This window comes from Staurois parvus, unplaced genomic scaffold, assembly GCF_062004578.1.
Source record: "Staurois parvus isolate SC_StPar_1 unplaced genomic scaffold, SC_StPar_1.0 ptg001328l, whole genome shotgun sequence".
Classification (NCBI taxonomy): domain Eukaryota; kingdom Metazoa; phylum Chordata; class Amphibia; order Anura; family Ranidae; genus Staurois; species Staurois parvus.
The window spans coordinates 2,248,604-2,268,958 of NW_028319124.1; the positions used below are offsets into that span (position 1 = coordinate 2,248,604).

At 47.5% G+C, this 20,355-nt stretch overlaps 1 protein-coding gene across 1 annotated transcript in view; it reads left to right on the top strand.

The window, feature by feature from the left end:
* The window catches only part of LOC149436924 (perlucin-like protein), a 61,894-nt gene that overhangs the window by 33,909 nt on the left and 7,630 nt on the right, over positions 1 to 20,355 (top strand). The window contains exons 5-8 of the mRNA XM_089661241.1: positions 411 to 452; positions 3,919 to 3,960; positions 6,258 to 6,421; positions 9,495 to 9,604. Of these exons, the coding sequence (XP_089517367.1) occupies positions 411 to 452; positions 3,919 to 3,960; positions 6,258 to 6,421; positions 9,495 to 9,604 (358 nt within the window). The remainder of the gene's footprint in view (positions 1 to 410; positions 453 to 3,918; positions 3,961 to 6,257; positions 6,422 to 9,494; positions 9,605 to 20,355) is intronic.

Below are 20,355 nucleotides of genomic sequence, written 5' to 3' on the forward strand. Positions count from 1 at the left end.
GCTTACTCTAGGCCTTCTCTGGTCCTCCTCCCAACTCTGCACTTTCTGCTTCCCAGCTCCGTCCCCAGCTTCTTCCTGGCAGCAGCACAAGGTAAGGGAGGCGAACTGTGATGTAAGGAAGGGTGGAGGACACTTGACTTCTGATGGTGGAGGGGGATTTTGACATTTGATGTATGGAGGAGGGGGTGTTCTGGCTCACCTAGTCTTACAGATACAACCAGCCTTTTAAGGGCAACCATAATGCTGATGCGGCCCGCAATGAAAATTTTCTAGGGGAGAAAACCACAATAAAAATGTGACAGAGGTTCTAATCCTATTCAAATCTAGGAAAAAATGTTTTGCCTTTAGACACACTTTAAATGATGTGTGTGCCATATTGATTTATATTTTTTTAATTCTTTTTCTGACAGTCTCAAATTCAAAAAGTGATGCCTCTGATCTATGGAAGTCAGGTAAATAGAGAATCATGTCCATTTTACGCATAGTATGGAGCTGAATTTACACTTCTGAGCATGTATTATAATGAATGTTACCATGCATGCATGGAGGGTATAGGGCAGGGTATAGGGCAGGGGCATTTTGTGAACTCAGTGCGCTTGTGTGCAAGATTATAAATTGGCCCCAGTGCTTGATCAATTGGGGCACCTTTGAGAGTGGTGAACAAGTGAGCAAGGGAAAATAAGCGTGGGAGGGGCTTAAGGGGTGTGGTTAAATCAAAGCCAGTCTGTCTCTAAGTATAATCCCCCGCAGGGCAGTCTGTCCTTGAGTATAATCCTTTCCCCCATCCAGGTCAAACATTCCCACAGTATAATTCCCCATAGGTCAGTCTGTCCCCTAGCTTAATTCTTTCCCCTCCCCCCAGGTCAATCTTTCCCTTTGTATAATCCCCCCAAGTCAGTCTGTCCCCCAGTATAATCCCGCCCAGGTCAATCTGTCCCTAGTATAACCCCCCAGGTAAGTCTGTCCCCCAGTATGATCCCCTTCAGGTCAGTCTATCCCCCAGTATAACCCCCCCCCAAGGTCAGTCTTTCCCCAGTACAATACCCCAAAATCAGTCTGTCCCCCAGTATTATCCTCCCAGGTCAGTCTGTCCCCCAGTATAATCCCCCCAGGTAAGTCTGTCCCCCAGTATAATCCTCCCAGGTCAGTCTGTCCCCCAGCATAATCCACGCAAGGTCAGTCTGTCCCCCAGTTTAATTCTTCCCCTTCTCCCCAGGTCAATATGTCCCTTTGTATAATCACCCCAGGCCAGCCTGACCCCAGTACAATCCTTCCTCCCCATAGTCAGTCTGTGCCCTAGTAAAATCCCCCCCCCCAGGCCAGTCTGTCTCTCAGTATAATCCTCCCAGGTCAGTCTGTCGTCCAGTATAATCCCCTTAGGTCAGTCTGTCCCCCAGATTAATTCTTTCCCCTCCCCCCGGGTCAATCTGTCCCTTTGTATAATACCCCCATGTCAGTCTGTCCCCAGTAATCCTTCCTCCCAAAGGTCAGAATTGTGTTAAACATGAGAGAGGGTTAAGGGGTGTGGTTAAATCAAACAAAGTCAGTCTGTCTCTCAGTATAATCCCCCCTGGTCAATCTGTCCCTGAGTATAATTCTTCCCACTCACCCCCAGGTCAATTTGTATAATCCCCCTAACTCCATCTTCCCCCAGTACAATACTTCCTCCCCAAGGTCAGTCTGTCCCCCAGTATAATCTGCCCCCAGGTCAGTCTGTCTCCAGTATAATCCCCCAGGTTAGTCTGTCCCCAGTTTTATCTGCCCCAGGTCAGTCTGTCCTAAATACAATCCTTCCTCCCCAAGGTCAGTCTGTCCCCCAGTATAATCTGCCCCCAGGTCAGTCTGTCTCAAGTATAATCCCCCCAGGTCAGTCTGTCCCTGAGTATAATTCTTCCCCCTCACCCCCAGGTCAATTTGTATAATCCCCCTAACTCCATCTTCCCCCAGTACAATACTTCCTCCCCAAGGTCAGTCTGTCCCCCAGTATAATCTGCCCCCAGGTCAGTCTGTCTCCAGTATCATCCCCCAGGTCAGTCTGTCCCCAGTTTAATCTGCCCAGGTCAGTCTGTCCTAAATACAATCCTTCCTCCCCAAGGTCGGTCTGTCCCCCAGTATAATCCCCCCCAGGTCAGTCTGTCCCCAGTATAATCCCCCCAGGTCACTCCGTCCCCAGTATAATCCGCCCCCAGGTCAGTTTGTCTCCCAATTTAATTCTTCCTCCACCCCCCAGGTTAATCTGTGCCTTTGTATATTCTCCCAGATCAGTGTGCCTCCAGTACAATCCTTCCACCCCAAGGTCAGTCTGTCCCCCAGTGTAATCCCCCCAGGTCAGTCTGTCCCCAGTATAATCTCCCAAAGGTCAGCCTGTCCCCTAGTATAATTCTCCAAGGTCAGTCTGTCCCCCAGTATAATCCCCCCCAAGGTCAGTCTGTCCCCCAGTGTAATCTTCTCAGGTCAGTCTGTCCCCAATACAATCCTCGTAGGTCGGTCTGTCCCCCAGTATAATCCTCCCAAGGTCTAGAGAGTGCAAAATCTGGTGCAGCTGTGCATAGAAACCAATCAGCTTATAGCTTCAGCTTGTTCAACTAAGTTTTGACAAAAAAACCTGGAAGCTGACTGGTTTCCAGATTTTACACCCTCTAGTTTTAATCAATCAACCCCACTGTATTTAAAAACAAAGGAATGGACTCTCCCTCAATATCCATGGATTATGAAGCAAAACTCATGCTGTTTTTTTACAAACAGAACCAAGCCAGCTGGGAACTATCATTTAGTTAAAATAGCTTTTTTCTAAATATAATTTTTGCAGGAATACAGATGCACAGCTTAATGTGCAGTTTTAAGACAACTCCCAAGCATGTTGTTTAAAGGAATTTTGTAGTTTTAATGTTGCTGTTTACGCTGCATTAATATTAGTTTTTTAAATTTCCCATTTAACAAAAGCCAGCAAATTGATGAGAAATTGATAAGAAAAAAAAATATATTCCCATAGATTCTCATATTACCAAGGCTGCTGTAGGAGTTAATGGGGTTTGGAAGCTTTGTTTGGGGTTCATGGATTTCCCATACCTCCAGCAAAACGAACTTTGCTTGTTTTGCTCATCCTCACAGTATCTACCCCAAAAAATTCAATCTCGTTGCAAACCATAAAAAAACAGCCCATTCAGCTAATTGGAGGCTTGCACCACTACTTCTACATCTAAGGTCTACTTTTCAAATTGCGAAAAATTGTCCTGAAAAATGTGCACACCACAAATGTGCTTTGTAAAAAACTGATTTCCTTCCTCATTATTATCTGCTTCTTTTTGTTAGCTTGTTATTTCATAACTCCTGCTCATTCTGCACTCTGCTAGCCTTGTTGGGAATTGAAAAGACTAATGTAGCAGTTTATCAGATTAGAAAAATATGGAGCCAAACCTACAAAAGATGGATTTGGATTGGCCTTGTGAATGACGGCATTTTGCCCTATTGCATGACGATGTTTAAAGCCCAATAAAAAAGGAGAGCTCTCACTCTGAATCAACAGGGGATTTTGGTCTAATGCAGAGACCACTACTTCCACAAAAAGAGTCAGGGTCATTTGTTGCAGCATGCTGGCAAGAGACAAGCTTTGCTACTCGGAATATGGCATTCTAAAGTAAAAAAAAATAAGTCTTTTGCTCATCTTTCATTTTAATGCCCCTGAAATGTATTTAGCTGATTTAAAATGAAAGTTTAGTTGGGGTTTAATCTTTGCAAATATAGAATCACTTTTTCAGCTGCTTAACTGGGACGTACCTTCATTTTTTTTATTGTGCTAATCTCAAAATGTTGCATTTTGCATTTCTAGAAGACTTTGAAATGTGTTATATGGAAGCATGATTAAAATAACCAGTTATGGTATCTCCCTGTTTTTTTTTTTTGTTTTTTTTTTACTAGTTGACAACATAATGGGTGACCTGTCCAAGATCAAGACAAAAGGTAAAAGTCCTTTTTTACATACCATTCTCATTCAGCATTCTATGTATACAAGAGAGTCTGGGGAAGGACATGGAACAACCAGAAGTGGAGAGAATTTACCTTTATACCAAGTCTGTGTATGAAGCTTATTTACTCAATTTCTTCCAGAAGAAACCAAGATCAACAGGATTAGCGGTCTATTATAGAACATGTTTTTAATCTCTCTGAGTGGCTTCTTCAGTTTAAAAACCTACCATTATTTGAAACGAAGAAAGCCTTTGAGACCTCTTCAACATTATTCATTATGTCCAGCTGATTGGAATTTAAAAAGAAATAGTTGAAGATTACTAATGAATAAAGAGTATAAAAAGTAATTTTTTTTTAAAGAACTCCACTTATTTATTGCTGTCATTGTCTTCTCTGGGAAGATTCACTCCCTTTACTTCTAATGGCCACCATTGTAACTGAAAGTGAAGGAAATTCTAACAGTTTGAGTTGTATCCAGAACAGGAATAGAGAAGAAATCTTCCAATAAGAACACTTATTCCAGAGACAACTGTCTTAGAACAGGATTTCTCTCACTTTAAAGAGATTTCCTCTCACTTTCTGTTGTGTCTGTAAAAAAATTGAATGTGGCTAAACTGCAAAAATACCCTTCAAGAGTTATGATGTTCTAAATTTGATCCAAGGCTCAAGCTTTTCAGACAGCCAAACCAGGCAGATGTTCACAAAATGTTCCCTCCCATGAAGTTTCTCCAGCCAAACACTAATATGCCCTTTTAACTCATACATTAGCCAAGTCAAACATGGAGCCAACTGTGAGTATCTGAAGGTGGTGGGCCAGCAAGACTTTGAGTTGATATCTCCCGTAAAGGTAGTGGAAGGCAGGAAACTAGATTTGTGTCTAAGACAAAGATGTCTAGACTGTAGATTCTGGATGAGCTAGATATACTAACGTAGCCACTAGAATTAGGCAAAAAGACATCTTTACTGATGGTAGTGGGCAGGCAGGAGATACTAGAGAGACTGCTTGAGACCTAATTAGGCCTACTGTACCATCACTTTTTGCTATGCTATTTCCCTATATATGTTACATTTCTAATGTGTGGGTTTTAAATTACTGTGATATGGAACAATGATGAAGGTATGACTGTCTTTGCAGACTGTCCTTATATGTGAATTTACATGCTTGCCCTAAATGTTATAATGTTAATGAAATCCTCTCTTTGTTTGACTATGCTCATTATGACCAATCCACACAGGTTTTACCATTTCTAACACGTAACCCCCTGTCCATTTGGACCAATGAACCAAAAGGTGGAAACCCTAGGGTTGGTGGAAAGCTGCTTTCATGTCTGAACCCTGGGTCTACCCCACCATTGTATGCACAAACATAATCCATCATGCTCAGGTTTGGGTGCACTTTGCACTCTTCTCCTTGGGTGCCAGAGGACATTGTCCCAGCCCTGTGCTGCATGCTTCTTCCTAAATCTCAGCCCATATCCTAAACCTAGCAATTAACCTCAACCCCACTGTAAACTTAAATTTCAACCAGCAATGACAATAGTGGCAGTATTAACAGTGAAATAAGTGATTTAGCTTCTCAACTGAACCCATCAGGCACTAATCTTCTGGTAGCCAAGAAGAGCAATAATGTGACCCAGATGCTTATTCTGTCAAAGTTTACTTTATCTTTTTCTAAAGAAAAAACAGTCAATCACACCATTGCTTGTCAGTTCTGCTATTTCCTTCTTGTGACCTTTGTGCCTTTTGGCCCAGTGATGTGCAGTGCTCACATCCACACAGTTATCGCCATAAACAGAGAATTGTGATTGGAGCAACACCAGTAACTCTATCACAGCCTAACCCACACTGACGAGGTTCCAGCACAATTTAAATGACAGTAGAAAAACAGCTCTTCACTGTAATGACCTGCCGCCAACTGGTGATAGATAAAAACCTGCACAAAGTGTTGGTACTTGCCACATATCAGAACTGCCATCTGTTGACAATATACTCATACTAAGGCAATGGTAGTGCCAACAATGTTACAGTTTTGAAAATATATGCAAAATAAAAATTAAAATCATGTGATACAATGCCAAAGACAAAAATCTTGGCAGGAGCATAGCAGGTTCCAGATTGTTAGTGCAAAAACAATAGCACTAAAATAACTGTGCTGAAAGGAACTGATCCCTTATAAGTCAGAATGAGCAATGGCACAAAACCTATAAAACATATAATGCATTTACAGACAATTTATATCAGGTTGGTAATATGTAACTTTGACCTTTATTATGGTATCCTTTCTTCCCCAGTGGACACAACAGAAGGAAACTGTAACAGTTGCCCACCAGGATGGAAGTTAATTCGTTCCTATTGCTACAATTTCAAGTCTAATACTGAAACATGGGAGAAAAGCAGAGAGCAATGTGCAACCCTCAATGGTGTCCTCCTGATCTTTAAAGACATTTATGAAATGGTAAATGTCTGACTAGTCTTTGGATGTCATGTGTTTGAGTACAAAATCGAGTGAAGAAAGTGCAAGTTAACTACAACTAACAGAGTACTTACTGTATATCTTTCATTTTTCAGGGTAGCTTAGTAAATGATCCCATCACAAACTTGTGCAGAACATGCTGAGCATATAAAACACCTTCCGTATGAAAACTGCATGTAAGGCCCAACTATAGATTTAGCGATACTGACAAATGAAGCTACATAAAATGTCGGCTTTCCTTGTTAAAACAGAGAATGACCCCCACCTTGCAAGCCTTCCTATTACTGTTTTAATCTGATATGTTGAAGGAGAAAGGGGAAGTGGACTTTAACATTTATGAAAACTGGAACAATTATTGGGTGACAATACCACCAAAGTTAAACCTTGTTTGTTACAAAAATGCAAAAGAATCACTTCTGTGTCATAAGTAATTATTATTATTATACAGTATTTATAAAGCGCCAATAGTTCGCTCAGCGCTGTACATTACAGAGGGGGACAGAACATGTGACAGAACAATACCAAGACAATGCAAAACATGAGGGGATTGAGGGCCCTGCTCTTTCCAGCTTACAATCTAGTAATGACAAAGTCGTTGATCAATATTTGCTCCAAAAAAAGAATGTTTAGCCCCTGGTAAATATTTAAATTCTAAAAATCATAATCGATAGTCTGCCAAAGTGATATTGTAGTAGACTGTATACACCAGTGGTCTCCAAACTGCCTGCGGCCCTTTGCTTTGCCTTTATCTGGACCTCGGGGCATTATTCCTCCCGCTAACACCAACAACATTGTGTATCATCCTTGTCACAATGGACATGGAAGTTCTAGATAAACACATAGTTTTTAAAAGAAAAAATTTAAAGACCAACTCCAGCTAACACTTTTTATGAAGTTGCAGCAAAAATTTTTTAAAAATGATATTATATTATTTATTTAAAAAATATAAATAAAAGGTGACCATTGTTTTATATGTTTTTTTCCCAACCCCTGCAACTCAACCCCCCGAATGTAATATTCTCAACAATGATGTTGGGTCATCTGGATGATCTTGTCAAATACTCACTTAGGTGAACGTAATGTCATTTGTGCTTTTAACAGTCGCAAACCTAATTTGTATGCCCTTGTCACTTAATCACATCCTAACTTGAAAAACTGTTTTTCCCCTTGCATGTGTCACAATTTAGCCTGGAAAGGGGCATAAAGCTCTACTAAATTAAAATGCATACATTCATTTTGAGCTTTACTAGTTTGCTAGGTTACATAAAAGTGGCACTAATATGATATCATTTTATTCAGCAAACCTTGTTGAATATAGTTTGGGGTAAATTATTTGGGGTGCGAATATTACATACATATTGTATTGGGAAAAATTACAGGGAAAAGCATTTTTTTAAATTTTTACTGTTTATTCCCAATAAAAATATATGTATTCAACTTTTCTACCAAGTTAAACCCATATCTGTCCCACAAAAAACAATGTATTACAGTATAAGGGTAGACTCCAAAAATCTAAAAGATATATCATGCAGAAACGAATTCTTGTTAAAATGAAAAAATGCTCTAGAATACAAGGAAGGTGGAAAAGGCCCGGGGACTTAAAATGATTCTAAAGGCTCAGTTTTTATATTTTAAATATAACAAAAAAGTTATGCTTACCTGCTCTGTGTAATGGTTTTGCACAGAACAGTCCTGATCTTTTTCTTGTCCTTTCCCCCCCGCCAAGTGTCACCACAGCAAGCTGATAGTTATAGGGGCACTAGTGCGTGTTCGCTCCCAAGCCGGCTATGTGTGTATAAAAGACACAGAGCATGTCTTGGCTCTGCCCCCTACTTCCTCCTTACTAGCTGTGATTGATAGCATCAGGAGCCAATGGCTGAGCTAATAAGGAGAGAGAGAGCCAAGAGAATTGCTGCTCTTGTGCACACCGCTGGATCAAGATCCGGCTCAGGTAAGTATTGGGTGGGCTGTGGAAGGAGCTGCTTGCAGAAGGTTGCAGAAAAAATAACAGCTGAACTGGCAGGATAAACAGAATACAACTATATTACGTGGAGGATTCAAAAACTGTTTTGTTAATGCCATTGACTGACTATCATTTTAAGGGGTCAGTCCATGCAAAAGTAATAGATAAGCTTGCCATACACTAGTAGAATTTCCTTTAAAATTTTTAATGTTAAGAATGTTTTATTTTCAAATTGTTAGTGGGGTCATATTTTTAACCGCAGTGATGAGAAAATTGAAAGGAGCAGGATAGAAAATGTGTATGCTGTTTTCATTCAGGAATGTCCGTTCAGTTCAACATAGAATGTTAGGCCCCTTTCACCTGGGCAGACTCTGCCAAACGTAACCGCCTGCTTAGCAGGGGATCTGTCTGTTGACCTCCGCTGATCAGGCGGATGACAGGCCCGTGTCTGCACCACTTGTGCAGAGCGGACACAAACACAGCCCGCTGTTCTCTATGGGGCGGTCACATATAAATAGAACACCTGTCCATTTACATTCGACTGTCATGTGATCCAATCTCCATCCATCTGTTTTTAGAGAATCAAATCAGATGCAGGCAGGTGTAAATGGACACATGTCCGATCATATCCGCCTCTCCATAGAGAACAATTGATGGTCCAAAAGGGTCCGTCTTAAAGACAGACAGGTGGACTCAATTGGTCAGCCTGGGTGAAAGCATCCTGAAAAGCAAATATTTATTTAAGTACTTTTGAATGACATTCATTATGTCATGGAATATACTGATGAGAATTTTGGTAATCCAACTCAACAAATCTCACCCCAGTGACCTTTCAGTTTTGAATGGATTGACTGTTGAAGTGTTGCAAAATAAAAAAAGTATTTAAAATATACAAGAAATACATAGAACAGAGAACCATATTCAAGCAGATGTACTAACCCTAAGTGTAAGGGTCAGAGACAAGATGACGAAACAATATACTGGAAGTATTGGATAGTCAACCTGTCTTATTCATGCTGTTAATATAATACACATAGATTATTATTTCCCAGTGATATATTTCTAGTAACTAGGTTTTGTTTTATGGACCAGAATGCTTTGCTGCCAACCATAGGAAAAGGAAGATACTGGATAGGACTGAAGCGGAGCACTGAGGACATTAATATGTGGGTTTGGGCAGATGGAACCCCTCTGACATTCAGGTAGGTTTATTGAAATTGGTGGAATATGTTGTCAACATTACAAAATTGCTTACTGAAATTCAGTTACCCCTCCCCCCCCCCCCAAAAAAAACAAGCAAGTATAAAGGCTGGGGTCTCAAATGCCCTGCTTTTACAGTCAAATCCAAGACCATACTAAAAGGCAAAACTTCAGCACTTCTGAGTAGTGTCATAGCTGCCCACCTCACATACCTCACATATTGGCCCATTACTGGAATGGGCTGCCTCATAAATGAACAGGAATGTGCAGGAGGTAGAAAAGGGTGAGCACTATCTGCAAATATTGGGACTCTGCCTCTCAAGATGGCCAGGGATTCAGCCATAAAAAGAAGAGAAATAAAAGCTACTGCACGCATGTGCAAGAATATCTTTTTAAACATTTTCTGCAAAAGCATACCTTTTCTTGGGACAGTTCTCTTCTTTAGGAGAATGTGAACTGAGTATGACCTATAAATTTAACAGTGAATGTAAAAGTGAACCTGAACCAAACACCTGCCTTGAGTACCAAAAGATATGTAGGCTAAACTCCTTAAATTTTTAGAAACAAGAAGTAAATTTTAAATACAGGGTAAATACAGGGACCAAAAAACCATAGACAATAAATAAAATGTTCAAATTTCTAATATTACAAAAGAACTTATTAAAAAAAACAGTTTTGTGGTTGTTCAATTTAAAACCATCAAGAAAATCCTTGTGGCTCAAAGACAAATATGCAGGAAGTTCAACTCAACATGTTTCGTCAATTATTGCCTACCTCAGGAGATTACAAATTACTGCATACAGTTGCCACTAGAAATGGAAAAACAGTAAATACACATAAATGAATCCTATAAACAAACACTAATAATGCATGTCTCTCTCATATAATTACATATACAGTACATACAGTGCATACAGAAAGTATTCACAGTGCTTAACTTTTGCCACATTTTGTTATGTTACAGCCTTATTCCAAAATGGATTCAATTATTTTTTTTCCCCCAACATTCTACAAATAATACCTCATAATTAGAGATGAGCGAATCGAACTTGGCGAAGTGGAATTCGTTTCGAAGATTAGGAAAAATTCGATTTGCGCCGAATCCGAAAATTAGCAGACTTCGGGTGCGCGAATCGAATTTTTCCAGCAATGGCGGTGACATGTGTGGCGACGGAGCGGGGATCTCTGGGAAGGCGCGCAGACAAGGCGCGCTGACCCATAATGCATTCATTCATGACATGTGATTGCATTAGCCAATCAGCAGCCAGCCAGCCAGCACTGTGTAATGCTGGAGCTATAAATAGCGGCCATCTTAGAATTCTCCATTAGCCTCCGGTCATTCAAGAGAGACAGACCTCTCTGTATTAGGGACAGAGTTAGGGCCACAGAGACTTTAGGGACACAGAATCGTTACTTAGGGACACAGAATTGTTACTCAGGGACAGACACAGAATTTTTACTGAGGGACACAGAATTGTTACTGAGGGACAGACACAGAATTTTTACTGAGGGACACAGAATTGTTACTGAGGGACATAGAATTGTTACTGAGGGACACAGAATTGTTACTGAGGGACACAGAATTGTTACTGAGGGACACAGAATTGTTACTGAGGGACACAGAATTGTTACTCAGGGACAGACACAGAATTGTTACTCAGGGACAGACACAGAATTGTTACTCAGGGACAGACACAGAATTGTTACTCAGGGACAGACACAGAATTGTTACTGAGGGACACAGAATTGTTACTGAGGGACACAGAATTGTTACTCAGGGACAGACACAGAATTGTTACTCAGGGACAGACACAGAATTGTTACTGAGGGACACAGAATTGTTACTGAGGGACACAGAATTGTTACTGAGGGACACAGAATTGTTACTCAGGGACAGACACAGAATTGTTACTCAGGGACAGACACAGAATTGTTACTCAGGGACAGACACAGAATTGTTACTCAGGGACAGACACAGAATTGTTACTGAGGAACACAGAATTGTTACTGAGGGACACAGAATTGTTACTGAGGGACACAGAATTGTTACTGAGGGACACAGAATTGTTACTCAGGGACACAGAATTGTTACTCAGGGACAGACACAGAATTGTTACTGAGGGACACAGAATCGTTACTGAGGGACACAGAATTGTTACTCAGGGACACAGAATTGTTACTCAGGGACACAGAATCGTTGAATTAAAGAGTATGTCAGACAACACGCAGAGGAGTGGCAGAGGAGGCAATGTTTCAGGAGCGAGCAGACGTGGCAGCAGAGGAAGGGGTCGAGGCAGCACTAGTCGCAGCCAGAGGCCAGTGCTCCCGGTGTCATCCAGCGGTCGTGTCTCCACCGACAACCCTGCCGTCATCGATTGGTTGGCTCGGTCGTCTTCCTCTTCCCAGGTCACCTCTGACACCTACAGCCAACGGTCGGTGGGTACGTCAGACACAACCGTTAGTTGGCATGGCCCGGGAGCAAGCCCACTGAAATCACATGTCCTCTACCTGCCCCTGTCCTTTGGTGTTCCCTCACCAAGTGAAGTATCGCATGCTGTGGGCTCAGCCCCACTGTACAGTGAGGAAGAGCTAACAGAGGGCGGTCAGGAACGGGGGGAGACATCCGCCTCTTCAGCAGCCAGGCGAAGAAGTACTGGCGAGAAGAGTGGCTCGGTAGCCGGTCTAGAGACAGGTCTGTCTCCTGACCCACACGCAGCCGAGGGGGCTAGTAGTGAGGCGGAGACCCTAATTGATGATGATGAGGCTGATCGCACTTGGCAGCCTCGTCGTCATCAGGCTATTGCTTCCGCATCATCAGGAGAAGAGGGTGCCAGCTTGGCAGAGAGCAAAACAGTCGGTGGGTTGCCCAGGAGGCAGCAGGGTCGCAGCAGTGTCAGTGGAGGCAAACGGCCACGGAGTAGAGCACCAGCTCCACTGCAGCCTACCACCACGGCCAGTAGTAGTGCCGGTGTGCACGGAGGAAGTAGCAGTCAGCCAGTGAGGAGTAGCGGGGGCAAAGTTTCCTACTCGGCGGTGTGGCAATTTTTCGTCAAGCCGCCCGAGGAAGTAAACGTAGCCGTATGTCGATTATGTGGCCAGAAAGTCAAGCGTGGCCAGGGGACCCATGTTGGGACTACAGCGTTGCGTCAGCATATGCAGCATCGCCATTTGGTGGCCTGGGAAAACCGTGATAAAGATACGGCGGTTCTGCCTGCCCCAGCCCCCGCTCCATCACCCGCTCCGTTACTTGCTCCGTCACCCGACGTCAATCGCCCTCTATCAGCCAGTCAAGGCTCCAACACCTCTGCTGAGGGGAGTTGTCGCTCGTTGGCATCTTCCGCTCGTTCAGATGCTCCTTCTCCTGCTACTCCTCTTCACGGATTCCGTAAGCAGTCTTTCTTGGAATCCGTTTCCAAGAGACAACAGTTTGCGAGCACGCACCCGACGGTGCAAAAGCTGAACGTCCTCCTGTCCAAGTTGCTGGTGCTGCAGTCCCTCCCTTTCTAAGTGGTGGACTCAGCACCTTTCCGAGAAATGATGGCTTGTGCCGCGCCGCGGTGGAGAGTGCCAAGCCGGCATTTCTTCGCCAAAAAGGCAGTGCCAGCCCTGCATTCACATGTAGAAGAGATGGTGGGCCAGTCTTTGAGCATGTCGGTCTCTGCCAAAGTGCACGGCAGCGCCGACGTGTGGAGCTGTAACTACGGTCAGGGACAGTACATGTAATTTACGGCCCACTGGGTGAACGTGGTGCCGGCACAGCCGCACCAGCAACTTGGACAGGTCACGCCGCTTTTGCCTCCACGTTTGCACGTCCTTGGTCCAGCAAAGATGTCCGCCTCTACCACCTCTTCTTCCTTCGTGTCCTCAGCCGCCACCCCCGTGCCAAGTCCCATTACCCGACCGGCATATCACATGTGCAGGGCGCAACGGTGTCACGCTGTGCTGCACCTTGTATGCCTTGGCGAACGTAGTCACACAGGGGAGGAACTTCTGAGTGTAATGAACAGAGAAATCGACAGATGGCTGTCTCCGCGCAAACTGAAAATCGGAACCATGTTGACCGACAACGGAAAGAACATTGTGTCTGCTCTGCGTCAAGGAAGGTTGTGCCATGCGCCATGCATGGCTCACGTGTTCAATCTGGTTGTCAAGCGGTTCCTAAAATCCACCATCCCACTGCAAGACATCCTTAAAATGTCATGTAAACTTTGCATGCATTTCAGCCATTCCTACACCGCAAAGCACACCCTCCTTGAGCTGCAGCGGCAGAACTGAATTCCACAGCATCGCCTGATCTGCGACGTTGCAACAAGGTGAAATTCAACCCTACATATGTTAGACCGCCTTTACGAACAGCGAAAGGCCATCACCGATTTCCTGATGTTACAAACGGATAAAGGTACTCCCCTGTGTAACTTAGATGTCAGCCATTGGCAGCTCATGCGTGACACCTGCCGCTTGCTCAGGCCCTTTGAGGAGGCCACGCTATTCGTGAGTCGGCAGGACTATGGGATGAATGACGTCATTCCTCTGTTGCACGTCCTGGAACAAATGCTGTTAACAATGGCTGGTCAGGGTGCGGTAGACGTGGCGCACAGATCTCAACGCCACATGACCCCTGTGGGGGCAGGACAGGAAGAAGAGGAGGAGGTAGAGGAGGACATTGGTGCTCAGGAATTATTGAGTGAAATGGGTGGTTTTTCCACTCAGCGGACAGGAGTGGAGGAGCAGGAGCATCTGGTAGAGGAGGAGGAGGAGGAGACAGAGGACCCAGACGCACCGTGGCAGTATGCTGTGGAGATGGAGGCAGGGAGTCCCTCGCATTCCTTGGCACAAATGGCCCATAGCATGCTTGGTTGCTTGCGTAGCGACAGCCGAATAATAACCATCAGACAGAGGGATGACTTTTGGCTGTCCACCTTGTTGAACCCTCGCTACCGTTCAAAAAGGGTGGCCTTTTTCACACCTGCTGAGAGGGAGGCCAAAATAACGTACTATAAAAACCACCTATGTAGTCAGTTGGTCTCTGCCTTTCTGCGCCAACGTCCATCCTCAGACACTGTGGGCCATAGCAGCAGGGGAGGGGTGGGGTGGTAGGAGCAGTGGCAGCTCCACCAGCAGCGGCTGCCTCAGTCTGCAGTCGATGATGAGTAGCTTTCTTCACCAGCGCAGTGAGGAAACTACTAACCAGCCGCAGCAGCATCAGGTGGACCTGGAGCAGGACCTCAAACAACAGGCTTGGGCCTACTTGGACAACACCCTGCCAACCGAGGTAGACAATCCCCTTGACTACTGGGCAACGAAACTTGACCATTGGCCCCAACTAGCTGAATTTGCCCTTGAAAGGCTGTCATGCCCGGCCAGTAGCGTGGCATCGGAGCGCGTGTTTAGTGCGGCAGGAGGTATTGTAACTCCGCGGAGGACATGACTGTCCACCCAAAGTGTGGAGAGACTCACGTTTGTGAAAATGAATCAGGCGTGGATTAGTCTGGATTTCAAACCACCAGTTCTTGACACAACTGACTAAATCCGCCATGAATCATGCCCCAAACATGTTATTATTTTTAACATAGGCCTCTGTATGGCCTTCAATTTAAGCTGCTTACGCTTCGCCACTCTGCCATGGGCCCCTGTACCGCCTCCTCTTGCTGCTGCCAGGTCCAGAGTGTGTCATGGGTCCCTGTACGGCCTCCCATTGCTGCTGTCTCCATCGCCACACTCTGCCATGCGCCACTTTCAGGTCTCCTCACACTGCTGGTGGGTTCCATTTTGTCATAGGGTGCTGGCAGATTACGGGCCTCCCATTGCTGCTGCCAGGCCCGTAATCTGCCATGGGCCCCTGTACCGCCTCCTCATGCTGCTGCCAGGTCCAGAGTGTCTCATGGGTCCCTGTACGGCCTCCCATTGCTGCTGTCTCCATCGCCACACTCTGCCATGTGCCACTTTCAGGTCTCCTCACACTGCTGGTGGGTTCCATTTTGTCATAGGGTGCTGGCAGATTACGGGCCTCCCATTGCTGCTGCCAGGCCCGTAATCTGCCATGGGCCCCTGTACCGCCTCCTCATGCTGCTGCCAGGTCCAGAGTGTGTCATGGGTCCCTGTACGGCCTCCCATTGCTGCTGTCTCCATCGCCACACTCTGCCATGTGCCACTTTCAGGTCTCCTAACACTGCTGGTGGGTTCCATTTTGTCATAGGGTGCTGGCAGATTACGGGCCTCCCATTGCTGCTGCCAGGCCCGTAATCTGCCATGGGCCCCTGTACCGCCTCCTCATGCTGCTGCCAGGTCCAGAGTGTGTCATGGGTCCCTGTACGGCCTCCCATTGCTGCTGTCTCCATCGCCACACTCTGCCATGTGCCACTTTCAGGTCTCCTCACACTGCTGGTGGGTTCCATTTTGTCATAGGGTGCTGGCAGATTACGAGCCTCCCATTGCTGCTGCCAGGCCCGTAATCTGCCATGGGCCCCTGTACCGCCTCCTCATGCTGCTGCCAGGTCCAGAGTGTCTCATGGGTCCCTGTACGGCCTCCCATTGCTGCTGTCTCCATCGCCACACTCTGCCATGTGCCACTTTCAGGTCTCCTCACACTGCTGGTGGGTTCCATTTTGTCATAGGGTGCTGGCAGATTACGGGCCTACCATTGCTGCTGCCAGGCCCGTAATCTGCCATGGGCCCCTGTACCGCCTCCTCATGCTGCTGCCAGGTCCAGAGTGTCTCATGGGTCCCTGTACGGCCTCCCATTGCTGCTGTCTCCATCGCCACACTCTGCAATGTGCCACTTTCAGGTCTCCTTACACTGCTGGTGGGTTCCATTTTGTCATAGGGTGCTGGCAGATTACGGGCCTCCCATTGCTGCTGCCAGGCCCGTAATCTGCCATGGGCCCCTGTACCGCCTCCTCATGCTGCTGCCAGGTCCAGAGTGTCTCATGGGTCCCTGTACGGCCTCCCATTGCTGCTGTCTCCATCGCCACACTCTGCCATGTGCCACTTTCAGGTCTCCTCACACTGCTGGTGGGTTCCATTTTGTCATAGGGTGCTGGCAGATTACGGGCCTCCCATTGCTGCTGCCAGGCCCGTAATCTGCCATGGGCCCCTGTACCGCCTCCTCATGCTGCTGCCAGGTCCAGAGTGTCTCATGGGTCCCTGTACGGCCTCCCATTGCTGCTGTCTCCATCGCCACACTCTGCCATGTGCCACTTTCAGGTCTCCTCACACTGCTGGTGGGTTCCATTTTGTCATAGGGTGCTGGCAGATTACGGGCCTCCCATTGCTGCTGCCAGGCCCGTAATCTGCCATGGGCTCCTCTACCGCCTCCTCATGCTGTTGCCAGGTCCAGAGTGTGTCATGGGTCCCTGTACGGCCTCCCATTGCTGCTGTCTCCATCGCCACACTCTGCCATGTGCCACTTTCAGGTCTCCTCACACTGCTGGTGGGTTCCATTTTGTCATAGGGTGCTGGCAGATTACGGGCCTCCCATTGCTGCTGCCAGGCCCGTAATCTGCCATGGGCCCCTGTACCGCCTCCTCATGCTGCTGCCAGGTCCAGAGTGTGTCATGGGTCCCTGTACGGCCTCCCATTGCTGCTGTCTCCATCGCCACACTCTGCCATGTGCCACTTTCAGGTCTGCTCACACTGCTGGTGGGTTCCATTTTGTCATAGGGTGCTGGCAGATTACGGGCCTCCCATTGCTGCTGCCAGGCCCGTAATCTGCCATGGGCCCCTGTACCGCCTCCTCATGCTGCTGCCAGGTCCAGAGTGTCTCATGGATCCCTGTACGGCCTCCCATTGCTGCTGTCTCCATCGCCACACTCTGCCATGTGCCACTTTCAGGTCTCCTCACACTGCTGGTGGGTTCCATTTTGTCATAGGGTGCTGGCAGATTACGGGCCTCACATTGCTGCTGCCAGGCCCGTAATCTGCCATGGGCCCCTGTACCGCCTCCTCATGCTGCTGCCAGGTCCAGAGTGTCTCATGGGTCCCTGTACGGCCTCCCATTGCTGCTGTCTCCATCGCCACACTCTGCCATGTGCCACTTTCAGGTCTCCTCACACTGCTGGTGGGTTCCATTTTGTCATAGGGTGCTGGCAGATTACGGGCCTCCCATTGCTGCTGCCAGGCTCGTAATCTGCCATGGGCCCCTGTACCGCCTCCTCATGCTGCTGCCAGGTCCAGAGTGTCTCATGGGTCCCTGTACGGCCTCCCATTGCTGCTGTCTCCATCGCCACACTCTGCCATGTGCCACTTTCAGGTCTCCTCACACTGCTGGTGGGTTCCATTTAGTCATAGGGTGCTGGCAGATTACGGGCCTCCCATTGCTTCTGCCAGGCCCGTAATCTGCCATGGGCCTCTGTACCGACTCCTCATGCTGCTGCCAGGCCCGTAATCTGCCATGGGCCCCTGTACCGCCTCCTCATGCTGCTGCCAGGTCCAGAGTGTCTCATGGGTCCCTGTACGGCCTCCCATTGCTGCTGTCTCCATCGCCACACTCTGCCATGTGCCACTTTCAGGTCTCCTCACACTGCTGGTGGGTTCCATTTTGTCATAGGGTGCTGGCAGATTACGAGCCTCCCATTGCTGCTGCCAGGCCCGTAATCTGCCATGGGCCCCCGTACCGACTCCTCATGCTGCTGCCAGGCCCGGAATCTGTCATGGGCCCCTGTACCGCCTCCTCATGCTGCTGCCAGGTCCAGAGTGTGTCATGGGTCCCTGTACGGCCTCCCATTGCTGCTGTCTCCATCGCCACACTCTGCCATGTGCCACTTTCAGGTACATCACACTGCTGGTGGGTTCCATTTTTTCATAGGGTGCTGGCAGATTACGGGCCTCCCATTGCTGCTGCCAGGCCCGTAATCTGCCATGGGCTCCCGTACCGACTCCTCATGCTGTGACGTTGCAACAAGGTGGAATTCAACCCTACATATGTTAGACCGCCTTTACGAACAGCGAAAGGCCATCACCGATTTCCTGATGTTACAAGCGGATAAAGGTACTCCCTGTGTAACTTAGATGTCAGCCATTGGCAGCTCATGTGTGACACCTGCCGCTTGCTCAGGCCCTTTGAGGAGGCCACGCTATTCGTGAGTCGGCAGGACTATGGGATGAACGACGTCATTCCTCTGTTGCACGTCCTGGAACAAATGCTGTTAACAATGGCTGGTCAGGGTGCGGTAGACGTGGCGCACAGATCTCAACGCCACATGACCCCTGTGGGGGCAGGACAGGAAGAAGAGGAGGAGGTAGAGGAGGACATTGGTGCTCAGGAATTATTGAGTGAAATGGGTGGTTTTTCCACTCAGCGGACAGGAGTGGAGGAGCAGGAGCATCTGGTAGAGGAGGAGGAGGAGGAGACAGAGGACCCAGACGCACCGTGGCAGCATGCTGTGGAGATGGAGGCAGGGAGTCCCTCGCATTCCTTGGCACAAATGGCCCATAGCATGCTTGGTTGCTTGCGTAGCGACAGCCGAATAATAACCATCAGACAGAGGGATGACTTTTGGCTGTCTACCTTGTTGGACCCTCGCTACCGTTCAAAAAGGGTGGCCTTTTTCACACCTGCTGAGAGGGAGGCCAAAATAAAGTACTATAAAAACCACCTATGTAGTCAGTTGGTCTCTGCCTTTCTGCGCCAACGTCCATCCTCAGACACTGTGGGCCCTGTGCGCTCGCGTTCCGCTGCCATGGCAGCAGGGGAGGGGTGGGGTGGTAGGAGCAGTGGCAGCTCCACCAGCAGCGGCTGCCTCAGTCTGCAGTCGATGATGAGTAGCTTTCTTCACCAGCGCAGTGAGGAAACTACTAACCAGCCGCAGCAGCAGCAGCATCAGGTGGACCTGGAGCAGGACCTCAAACAACAGGCTTGGGCCTACTTGGACAGCACCCTGCCAACCGAGGTAGACAATCCCCTTGACTACTGGGAAACGAAACTTGACCTTTGGCCCCAACTAGCTGAATTTGCCCTTGAAAGGCTGTCATGCCCGGCCAGTAGCGTGGCATCGGAGCGCGTGTTTAGTGCGGCAGGAGGTATTGTAACTCCGCGGAGGACACGACTGTCCACCCAAAGTGTGGAGAGACTCACGTTTGTGAAAATGAATCAGGCGTGGATTAGTCTGGATTTCAAACCACCAGTTCCTGATACAACTGACTAAATCCGCCATGAATCATGCCCCAAACATGTTATTATTTTTAACATAGGCCTCTGTATGGCCTTCAATTTAAGCTGCTTACGCTTCGCCACTCTGCCATGGGCCCCTGTACCGCCTCCTCTTGCTGCTGCCAGGTCCAGAGTGTCTCATGGGTCCCTGTACGGCCTCCCATTGCTGCTGTCTCCATCGCCACACTCTGCCATGCGCCACTTTCAGGTCTCCTCACACTGCTGGTGGGTTCCATTTTGTCATAGGGTGCTGGCAGATTACGGGCCTCCCATTGCTGCTGCCAGGCCCGTAATCTGCCATGGGCCCCCGTACCGACTCCTCATGCTGCTGCCAGGTCCAGAGTGTGTCATGGGTCCCTGTACGGCCTCCCATTGCTGCTGTCTCCATCGCCACACTCTGCCATGTGCCACTTTCAGGTCTCCTCACACTGCTGGTGGGTTCCATTTTGTCATAGGGTGCTGGCAGATTACGGGCCTCCCATTGCTGCTGCAAGGCCCGTAATCTGCCATGGGCCCCCGTACCGACTCCTCATTCTGCTGCCAGGCCCGTAATCTGTCATGGGCCCCTGTACCGCCTCCTCATGCTGCTGCCAGGTCCAGAGTGTG